Below are 12,163 nucleotides of genomic sequence, written 5' to 3'. Positions count from 1 at the left end.
GGAATTCTAAGGAGACACTCATTTGAGGATCTGAGGTTACGATTTGGAATATAAGGTGTCAGACATTCCGATATATAAGATGGAACGAGATTGATTATTTAAGGCAGGAGTTCCCAAACTTTTTTTGGCTGCAGACCCCTTTACCAAAAAGTTTTAAATCCGTCGACCCCCTAGTCACATGCAACGGTTTTTCATGTCCAAACATGCTTTGATACGTTCGATAAGACGATGCACAGACATGTTTGTGCTCCATGTATTTTTTATGCATTCTTACGTGTGAGTCTTTTAATGACACATTTTACCTTTTGGTTCACAAGTTTGGTATGTAATGTGTTTTTATCAAAAAAGTGTTTTTTTGAATTATTTTACTTCTTAATTAGGTACCTATTGGAATCATAGATATTTTGAAGTAACAAACAAATATCAGTAGTAAGGGGGTCTATTTTTGCTGTCGTCGACCTCCAAATTTTTTTATTGAAATTATCGACCCCTAGAAAGTTCAAATTGACCCCAGGGGGTCAATATCGACCACTTTGGGAACTCTTGATCTAAGGCTTTATAAACCATAAGCAGAATTTTAAAGTCAATCCTGAATGACACAGGTAACCAGTGTAGTGACATCAAAACTGGAAAAATGTGCTCGGATTTTCTTTTCCTAGTTAGGATTCTTGCAGCTGCATTCTGCACTCGTTGCAAATGATTTATGTCTTTTTTGGGTAGTCCTGAGAGGAGTGCGTTACAGTAATCAAGTCGACTGAAAACAAAAGGCAGAAGGTTACCAGTTCGAATCTTATAAAACACCAGAAGTAACTCTACTCCAGTGTTTCCCAACCTCGGTCCTGGGGGCACACCGTGGCAGCAGATTTTTGTTCCAACCAGCTTCTGTTGTTAATTGGACTCCTGGGCTAATTAAGTGATGTGTTGTTTCCCAAATTCTGTGTTTTGGGAACAATATAGAAATTAGAAAACTAAGTTTGGTTAAAAAAAAATATATATATATACTGTATCTGTGTATGTATATATATATATATATATTCATCTTGATTTTCATTCTACTTTTCTAGGTGTTCTAATTGTTTAATTAATCCATTATTTACTAATTAGTGGGTCAGATGCTAAAGTAGTTGCAGCCTTTCATTATTCCGTGTTGTTTGCCAGCCTGTCTGCTCTGCACATTTTTAAATGTCATTAATAAGATACAATGAAGGGGAAAAACTGCAGAGAGAAAGGGCAAAATAGAATGAAATCAACAAAAGACAGTTAAGCATTTAAATCAATAGCAAAAGCAGACATTTTTTTAAATGTCTTATAAATGAAAAAATCATGCTGATGTGCTTTTCTGAATGCAAAATAATACCAGGTAATTAAATGAGATCAGTGGTATCGGGTGTTGTCACTGATTAGGAATCTGATTGGAACAAAAACCTGCAGCCGCAGTGGGCCCCCAGGACCGAGGTTAGGAAACACTTCCCTACTCAGTTGGGCCCTTGAGCAAGGCCCTTAACTTGCTGCACCCAGGTCTCAATCCAGGGGCCTCATGTATAACGCTGTGCATAGAACTCACACTATAACATGGCGTAAGCACAAAAGCGGGAATGTGCGTACGCACAGAAAAACCCAGATGCAGGAATCTGTGCATATGCAAAATTCCATGTTCTTCCGCTACATAAATCCTGATCAGTGTGAAAAGTAACGCACATGCATGTGCCTGCTGTCCCGCCCCAACTTCTCCCAGAATTACGCCTCTTTGAATATGTAAATCAATATAAATAGCCCTTAAGCTCAGCGTTCTGTGAAAAGACAATGGCAAAACCACAAGGAAAAATAGAACAATTTCAGCGAATACCAAGTGGAGGCAAGGAAAAACATACTATTTGTTGGTTTAAACAGTGGTATAAACAAGAAAAGGAAGCTGATCGAGTGACATAGCGTGTGACATTCGCACAGTGTCGAAATAAGTCACATATCAAAGTCGCCGTGAAAAGGCGAGTCGTAGCCCACCATCTGAGTGTCATGTGAAAGCTCATTAGGGTACAGAGGAAAAAAAAAGGCACACAGTGGGGAAAAAAGCACGAAATGTCAACTTTAATCTCGAAATTTCCACTTTAAGCACATGCTTTATTTTGTGATTAAAGTAGAACATCGTAAACTTAATCTTAAAATAGTTTAATTTACTAGTTTCTCAAATCCCATCGTAAGTAAAGTAGTATGTTAAATGCTTTGTTTTGTATTTGATGTTCTATGTGCTCTGTGTGTGTGAATCACTACGTGCTTCTTAACACTAGAATTACCAGAGCATGGTATGTGCATTCTTGCTCTGATGTAGAAGGGAGCTGAGTTTACCTCTGTTACAGCGCGTCTGTGTGAAAACAGCAGTGTCAGATGCGGGGGTGTGGTGTGTTTGGGCTCGTGAACGTGGCTGAAATAATAAAACTGACTAAAAAAAAAACTAAAGCTATCCTTTACAAGTATCATAAATTACACCGGCTGTTACAGACTGAAATCAAATGTATGTTTTTATTCTAAAATAGTAAGACTAAGTGCAGTTCACTTCTCAAAACGGAGTGGTGCAGGATCGAACTTGCGACATTTTGATTCCCAGTTGGCAGCTGACTGTTGCGCCACGGAGGCAGTCATAATAAATGGGTGTCAATGTCGCATCTTAAAGCGGCTTTTTGTTTCTGCAGTTATATTTTTGAATAAAAGCACAATTGTTGTGTTAGATTTGTACTCTTTGTGAAAGTATTTGTTATACTTCAGGCTTCATACATTATATAGTTTATGTCTACATTTTGTCATCTACTACTAGAATATAAAAAACGTTTCTGTTTTAACAATGTGTTTACACAGATTACTGTAGAAACGGAACAGACATGAAATGCGTGTGTTCCAAACAACGATTTATTATTTCCACTCTAAAACTCCACTTCACTCCCAGAAAATCAATCAAGGCATAAGCTGGGAGAAGTTTGTGCACGTTCTAAGTCGGTGGGGGGATGGAATAGCCGGCTGCTTGCAGCCTGATTTTTATCAGCACATTTAGATGACAAAAGACTCTGGTGGAGAGCTGTGAACGATTTTAAGAAGCGATTTAAGGTGGGACAGATTTACGAGTGTTTTCGTAGGCTCTGGTAATTCTAGTGTTAAACCGGCTTTCTCTTCCTCCGCCAAGACACAGAATCCATTACATTCATAATATTACAGCTCTCTGAATAATTAAAATACTGAGATGTATATGTGTTATCTTTTTCATGATGATAGGAATGAAAGCATGTTATTAAACATGGGAACATGGTGGCGCAGTGATTGTGCGCGACCTACGATAAAATTATTGCAGCAGTACTGTCTCTTTCAAACGTACTAACCTCCGATTCCTGTCCTTGCTTTTCTTTCTCCAAATACCCAATCGCCTCACAATCAACTCTGTAATAGACGTTAAGTCATCTGTAAGCTTACAATGACGATTCTTTAAAACTTTTAAGGAACATTGAAATATCTTCGTAGTACGTGTTTAATTATTCTATCCATCTATCCTTCCAGTGTCACGCCAGCCCAGCAAAAATAGATACAGCACGAGGTAGGATCAATATGTGAACTAGCTAGCACTGCAGATCCGTGTCCTCACATGTTTAAGTATTAACAATACAGATTATTTAAATGAAGTTAAAGTTTTATCTGTATAATAAACACGTTTTGCTGCATTTCATCTTAAAAATTATTCATCATCATATGTAAATACACGCTTTATAAAGTGGTGCAGGTTGTGCAATATTATTACTGTAGTGCAAGTTTACAGTGAGGTGAATGTACTTATAAGTACAAACAGTTCTACAAGGGGCACTTGATGGACTGATTGATTGTTTAAAGTTCTTGGGATGAAACTGTTTCTGAACCGCGAGGTCCGTACAGGAGAGTCTCTGAAGCGTTTTGCTGTGGCTGAGGCAGCATTTGCTTGATGCTGTATCCTGATAATTCTCTTTCCGATCAGCTGCTGCTCTGATTCCCCACTCAGATACAGTGATATAAATACTCCGAGTGGTGCAGTGAGAGTAATATGGAAAAAGATGATCTGCTGTGGCAACCTTTAACGGGAGCAGCTGAAAGAAGAAAAGAAGTTGCAGTGGCAGTAACAACAACAAGGCAGCTGTGGTATTTAGAATACTATGGCTATTCCCTGGACCATTATATTTTTACAAGTTAATTACAATCAGATGCGTTACACTTAATAAACAATATGCAGTTAGTTTCAGTGTATTTATAAAGCCGCGTCAGGAATGTGGATCTGAAAAAGAAAGCTAAACCACACAGGAACAGTAGCACTGCTTTGACGCTGGGTGGCGCCAGTCTGCAAAACCGAGCGCAGAACTTGCGTACGACAGGGTTTGAGGTACCGTGGAAATGTGCGTGGCTTTACGGCAATTTTAGGTTTTAAATATTGATATTTGAACGTGGAAACGTTCGTACGCACCGTTTATATATGAGACCCCTGGTGATTCAGCGTGTGGTGGGTGCAGCAATGTGCTATCAGAGCATGCTCCCACCCTTAAGGCCAATTTATACATCTGTCTCGAGCCCTCACCTGTGTCACACCGTGCTGCAGGCAAATGTCTGAACACTTGTTGGCTGTTAGTGATGGCACAATACCAGAATTTTTATGTTTGATGCAAATACCAGTAGAAATTTGCGATACTCAATACCTTTAGATACCACAACCAAAACAGAAATCCCATTCGATTGCTTATTATAAAATTACCTCCATTATTGAAATGAACCTTTTTCTGTAGTACAATATAAAATATATAAATACTAACAATAACAACAGCTTTAAAATACTGGTATATCCATCATTTAAGTAACCTTGAATTACTCTTGATAAATATCAAAACTTAATACAACGCTTGATCTTTAATGTGTGGAAGAGGTCGGGATTCTCCCCCAGTGTAACAAAAAATGGGGGTTATGTAAACTTGGTGGAATTTCAGCAGTTTTTATAAGGAGTAGTATCATAAAATACTGGATTTTTAGCATATGCACATTCTAAATTTACTAAATTTAATTTAAAAAGCAAATCTAAAAAGTCAAATATTTATATTTCTGTAGTATTGAATTTGTGAATTCAAAGATAATGAAGGATATTTTCATTTAAATGTACTTAAAGCTGATTTTTTTTAACAACCTGTTTTTGAAGTATGGTTTGTCAGTGAACTACTCTGTTAAGTTTGTAATATTTGCTGTTGTAAATGTTTAATGTACATGTTAAAGTAAATTGCTGTATGATCACCTTTAGCTATTACTCATGCCTGTGTACAAATCCAGAATTATAAAATGACTTGGTCTGTCGTTGCCTGTACTCAAATAATTTATAATTGAGGCAGCATTACATTCTTCAACATACCATTCAAATATATCACGTGTGCTTTCGCTTACGTGTTATACTAACGAACGGTAGTTTGCCTTGAAAAGTCAAATTAAGTGTTCTCAGATTCGTATTTAACAATGAGTATGCTGTTTTATTTGTTGTACTAATTGTGTATTTCAGTGATTAGGCGTCTTTGTTAACATGGTACATGTCATTTTAATAGGGAGATTTCCCTTCTCCTTTGAACCATTGTAACACTAAATTTTATTTCCTCATTGGAGAGCTTTTTTTTTTTTTTTTGAAAGTAGGTGGTTTCAGGCCCCTGTCTCTCATAAGTAAAACAGTGCTGCGCCACTTGTTGGCAAATGTGAAACATTTGTGAAGTGTCTAGTTAACATCTGAATGTCAAACTCAAATATTCTTACAAAATTAGTTGAATAAGTCCTGCCCTAAGATTAAATTTGAACTCTGCTTATTCATAGAGTGCTAAAAAGTACAGTTGACTTAAATTTTGTAATTTTAATTATTTAGAAATTGAACGAGGAAAATCTGGTGGTTTACTGGCAAGTGAAGTGCTCTTAAAGCTACAAGGATTTTGGCAATTGTACAAACAGATTCTCAGTAAGAAACTAAATTATTCTCTTTACCCATCCATGGCTTGAGTCTGAACTCTAAATGACACTATTGAGATGAGTATCTCAATCTGTTGTGTATTGTTGGTTATTACTATAGTAAAAAAATTAAAATATGAAACTCAATAATTTATGTTTTGCTCTGTTGCCTTCAGGCATATTGGCTGTGACTTCTTGTCTTACCGATTCATCCTGAAATGTCAGCACTTAGTAATTGTAACAAAAATAGTTAAGTTGAATTCCTGTAAAAAATTCATTACTCTGAATGAAATTAGTTTAATTTTAATAATTTATCATTATTCAGTTACTCTGTTTTTGTTATCTTTTGCAGGTGAAGAAACTGGGATTTTACAAAATGGGCCTCCACCCCTCGAAATCCAAAGTATCACTGCTCCAGTGATAGATGAATCATCGCTTAGTGTAGAACAGCAGCTAGGGCTTAAACAGGCAGAAGAAAGGCTGGTACGAGACTATATTCATCGACTAGAGAAGGTAAAGGAAGAATCTTTTTTAAGTTTTGAAATATTGCATTGTGTTGAAAGATTAGTAAAAATATACTGTACACACCCTTTTTCCAGAACTATTATGTTATTCATTAAGACAAGAGAATGTTTTGTAATGACCATTCATGCCTTTTCACTTTTAGTTTGCTGGGATATTCTGCCAACTGCGTACTTTTTTCTTTTGTTTTTGTCTTTCTGGATAATTGGTAGGGATTACTATCTCTTAACTAGGGCTGCAACTACTATTTATTTTGGAAGTCGACTGATTGTTCAATTTATTTTTCGATTAGTCACGATTATTTCATGTCATCCTGATGTCACTGCATTAACACGATTAAAATGAATAATAATCAAATTAAAATAACCAGTGAAACATATGAATTTGAAAATAATCAGATGTTTTTATATTAGTGTGACCATCACAATAAAAAAGAACTACATTAAACAATACAAACTAAAGTGCACATAGTCTTTAATCAAAAAAGTGCATTTAACCTAATCAAAAAATAAATCGTTTAAACTGAAACTTTTTCATAGTTTAGTAAAAAATGACAAAATGTAGACATAAACTATATAATGTGTAAAGCCTGAAGTGCAAAGATCAAACAAACACTTTCACAAAAGGTTCAAGGATGATACAATAGCTTCCGTGGTTCAGCGGTAGGAATTGCTGACTTAGGATCGAGCCGGGGTACTCTTGATTATGACTGCCTCGTATATTTACCGTTTTGAGTAGTGCGTTGCTCTTATAGTTATTATACAATAAGCACATACATTTGATTTGCGTCTGCAACAGCCACTCTATTAAATGTATAGTACTTGTAAAAGTTACCTTTTTTTTTTTTTCTTCACCTTTATTCTGTCAGTCATGATTACAATACATACTACTACACCCTCCTGCCCCAGGGACCTGGCGCTCTTACTTTTTATCTGCAGCTGGGAATAACTTTAGATGTGAGTGGAGTTTTTAGACAATCGAACTGGAAATTCTCTGATCTGGATGGATAAAAACTTACACACAAAACGCTGGTGAATCTGCCTTATTTGTATCTCGTGGTCACTTGAGTTTTTTTTTTTTTATTCAATTTTATTGAGTGTTCCTGCTTACGCTGAATTAGTATGCACCTTAAGGCCTATGATGTCAAAGCCACACTGACAAAAAACAGAGACATAGGTATATATGATATTTGGAATTATTCATTTTATGACCTTATAGTAAATTTTGGAAAACATTGTGTAATGGATGCAACATTATTCATATTAATTCACATACCTTGCGGCTGTAATCAATGACTGTGTTTTTTTTTTCCCCCCGATCTTGCCCAGTCTGCATTTCTCGTCTCATTACTTTAATAAAAATGGGTTTTACCCTTTTTATTGATTATTTAATTCTAATTCAATAAAAAAAATGAAGAATAATGTTAACTTATTTATCTTAAAATGTAATAATTTACATTAAAATAAAATTAAAAATAATGTAATTATTTTTTTTTTCTCCAGCTTTTGGAGTTTTTTTTTGTTTTTTCTGTCCACCCTGGCCATCGGACCTTACTTATTTTATGTTAATTAATGTGGACTTATGTTTATTTTTTATTGTGTCTTCTATTTTTCTATTCATTTTGTAAAGCACTTTGAGCTACATTTTTTGTATGAAAATGTGCTATATAAATAAATGATTGATTGATAATCATTTTTTATAACTTATTCTAAGTAAAAAAACTATACTGTGAATTGAACACATTCAAGTTAAGTTAAATTTAATGACAGGACACTTCCTCTCACATCAAAATGTAATGACACGGCACTTCCTCTCACATCGATTTCTTGGTCTTTACAACAACGCATTCAGCTGTAACGCTTATCTATACTAATAAAAGGCAAAGCCCTCATTCACTCACTTACCTTCTCACCCACCCACCAACCAACTTCCCGTGTAGGTAGAAGGCTGAAATTTGTCAGGCTCATTCCTTACAGCTTACTTACAAAAGTTAAGCAGGTTTCATTTCAAAATTCTATGCATAACGGTCATAACTGAATCCTACTTACGTACATATATACGGCCATAGCCTGCAGCTCGGTCACCGTATGAGGCGGATTTGCGTCCCCCATCACCACGCCTCCCATGTAATTGAGTGCCTGCCCATATAAGGCCGTCCGTCAGCAGCAATCCAATAGACATGCTGCCGCTAAATATTCGCATGCAAATCAAAAAGTTAATACCGGGAATGCCTGCTAAACATCTTAGATTCACGAATAGCGATTTGGGTGGTGAGATGTCTATCGAGGTGATCACTGTAATATTTACAGTATATGTCATTGAAATGTATTATTATCAGGCATGGTTTAGGCACCTATGTCATCAGGAAGGCACCAGAAAAAGGGACCTCAAGGTTACTATTATGGAAGTTAATTTAGAGCACGGATGCCGTGAATGTAAGTGCTGTAATAAATAAAGTTCCCCTGCATACTTTAAAAGAAAGTCTCGCCATCATTTAATTTTTCACAATTTGTGAAAACAAGACGTGGTGTCAAGCTTAAGTTTAAATTAACTTCATAGACACGCTGCCACTAAATATTCGCTGGAAAATCCACAACTTAATACCGGGAATACCTGTTAAACATCTTAGATTCACGAGTACCGATTTGGGTAGTGAACACTTCGATGAATGAAACCTGTTATCTTTACAACGGTTGACAAACACGGAATGTAACTTGCACACAACACATCCTCCAGATACAAACCTGATTGAAAGAAATAATGATAACCAAATCCTTGATGACAGCAACACTCATAACAGTCACAAAACAATTACATTGACAATCATGTTACGTTATTTTTAAAATGTTTCCTTTTCTTTTTCATTACTTCTTTAACACACTACTTTTCCGCTGCGAATCGCGGGTATTTTGCTAGTCCATAATAAGAGCTATTTTACTACGAATTTGTAAGTGTAAAGCATGTTAATTCCGTAATGAATAACTAGTATTTCATTTCATTTCATAGTTACAGATGTAAGCATTTGTTGTTTTCACGAAATCTTTCCCTTCATGTGGGAAACATGGCGGGCAAGGTAGCGTCTGTCTAATAGCTTACCTCTTTGGTTTGCTTTAAAAAGCAAGCACATTTCTCGGATAGTTATGTATGTTCATATGTTTTTTTTTTATCATTTAAAACTTTTATTTTACACAGAAAAAGAAAATGACACTTTGAGGTAAATTTGAGAACGCTATGGCGTTTGTCTTAAACTACGACCTGTAAACAACATAAAAAGACGTTTGCCTAACCGTCACGGTATTGTTTGATCTCGTATGTAATTAGTGTTCTATATAGGCCATGTATTTTCTGGTTAATTTTTAACGCTGTGATTTATTTAGCGATGTTTGATTTCCTACTTACTGTTTTATTTCAGGATTTTCGCTATCGCATACTGAAAAGTAGTGAAAAGCCGGTCATTCATTTAAGAGGATATGTTGGCGTAAATGCAGGAAGTGTTTGAAGAGCAGCACCTGCCGCAGGATTTCACTCTTTCACTCTCTACATTTATTTCCCGTTTTCCACTCATTCTTGGGACATTATTTGATTGAGATATACTTTTTGAAGAAAGTTTAAAAAAGAAATGAAAATTTTCATTGACGTTTGAATGTCAGTATTTCAGTAAAATTATCCTCAGACATTTGATTTAATTTTCCTTTGAAAATATAACTCCGTTGTTGTGACTATCTGTGTATGTTCAAATAAATAAAGATACATGGATTTTTAGCATGTATTTGTTACACAGTCAGAGTGGAGAAAATGAGCTGCTCACGAAGCAGCAAGTGCATCAACCTCTGAATAAACGAATGCTAAACGTACAGAGAAAGAGGATGAAAACTATGAATGCTCAAGTCAAGTGTATTCTGCCGTTTCTGGTGTTCAATATTATATGCAGAAAGCGTCCATCTTCTTCAAATAACTGCTGCTCTTTTCACCATGCATAACAGATTTTAGGAACAAAACAATTAGAAAGCACAATGGTAGAAGACTACACAAAGAGTGGGAGGCTTATGAAAATACTGCTGTGACAAAACAAATTATTAATTGGCAGAAGTTGCCTTGAAATGTCAGAAGATCATCTTGTGAAAATACAGCCCTTCTTCCGTATATTTTATACAGTTGCAAAAAATGGAATTAATGTTATGCTATTTACTAGATTGGTTCTCTCAAAGAACACAGAATCGAAGAATACAGATATGGTAGAGATTTGCAGTTGAAAATTAAGTGAAACATTTTGTACAACTTTGCCTGGAAGAGAACCCAAAAACCAATTTGAAAATAACCTAATATAGTTTCTTAGACTTCCACTGAATACGATTAAACCATACTATAAGAAATATAAGATTTATCATAAATGTCAGGTTTGAGACCATTGAAATTTATTGGTACTGCTTTTCAATTCGAGGAGTATTAGTGTCTCAGGGTCTTTCTTCCTTAATGGGCCTCTGTTCAAGCCAAAGGCATCTGTGACAGACTCCATGCATAGCTGCTTAATTTATGGTGAAGTACTTAACAGAGCCAATGTTTCGTCTTTTGCACTGTATGGTTTGTTGGAGAGTTTTGAATAAAAATTGATGTTAACATTTGATGATTGAGATTTTTGTTAGAAGTCTGTTCGGGGTTGTGGAATTTAATTGTCAAATTTATCAACTTAGTGGTGCAGTGCTTTTTGCAGGTTGGTAGTATAAACAGGTGGTATGAGATTGTTTAATGGCAAGTCATTTACGGTTCTGCTTTGCTTTTCATTAAAGGTTCCTGAAAGTAGTTAAGTGACTTTTTGGCTTTATTATCTTTGAGCTGAGGCTTCTGTTGAAAAAAGGGAATTATTATTATTTGCCATCAGTTTACACTTTTATTTAAAACTTTTTTTTTTTATTTGTGTCTCCAGCGCTCGGTGGAATATCCCAATTACCTCTATCTATGCAAGCTTTGCTCAGTTCACATAGAAAACATCCAGGGAGCCCACAAACACATTAAGGAGAAACGACATAAGAAGAATACTATGGTGAGTAGCAATGGAAAATTTTTAAAGTTTTGTTAGCTTGCATTTTCTGCTTTGAGTTTGTTTAATACTCCTGCAAACCACAGAATTAAATTCTTTGTAATTCTATATCCTTCCCATTAGTGAACTGTAAGGGGCTGATTTTTTTATGTTTTTATTTGTATTTTTATCACTGTTCCCCTGCTATCAAAAGGTTTTTTTGTGCTCTCAATCAGAACAGTCCTCAATTGTACCCACTCCTGCCCACAGCACAAAAGTATGTCCCAGAACATCAAGTATTAAGTCTGGTCCTGCATGTCTCTATTGGGCATTCATTCTCTTTTTCTTTTCTCTTCCATTAAATTCCAAGGATTGTGGTTTTTTTTCCTTCACGTATACCAGGATACAGATGAGTAAGCTTTTCTGTCAAACCTTTTATGTAAAAAATATCCTGTCACTTTAATATGAAAAAGATGCTTACAAATCACCATGATGTATTAATTAAGAACTACTGCTACTACATGCATAAAGAAAGACTTGGTAAAAGAAAAAGAGTACAATGAAAGAAATGTTAATGGAACATTATCCACATCTGATACAGATCTTTAAAAGAAGAGGAAAAAAATTAAAGTGATATGTTGAATAAAGCAAGAG

General features: G+C 35.5%; 1 protein-coding gene across 4 annotated transcripts in view; it reads left to right on the top strand.

Annotated features, from left to right (window-relative positions):
• The window catches only part of tut4 (terminal uridylyl transferase 4), a 122,805-nt gene that overhangs the window by 27,868 nt on the left and 82,774 nt on the right, over positions 1 to 12,163 (top strand). For all 4 annotated transcript variants that reach the window (XM_039735691.1, XM_039735692.1, XM_039735689.1 and 1 more), the window contains exons 3-4: positions 6,323 to 6,483; positions 11,417 to 11,533. In XM_039735691.1, the coding sequence (XP_039591625.1) occupies positions 6,323 to 6,483; positions 11,417 to 11,533 (278 nt within the window). The remainder of the gene's footprint in view (positions 1 to 6,322; positions 6,484 to 11,416; positions 11,534 to 12,163) is intronic.

This window comes from Polypterus senegalus, chromosome 14 (genome assembly GCF_016835505.1).
Source record: "Polypterus senegalus isolate Bchr_013 chromosome 14, ASM1683550v1, whole genome shotgun sequence".
Classification (NCBI taxonomy): domain Eukaryota; kingdom Metazoa; phylum Chordata; class Cladistia; order Polypteriformes; family Polypteridae; genus Polypterus; species Polypterus senegalus.
This window is presented reverse-complemented; position numbering and strand designations above follow the sequence as displayed.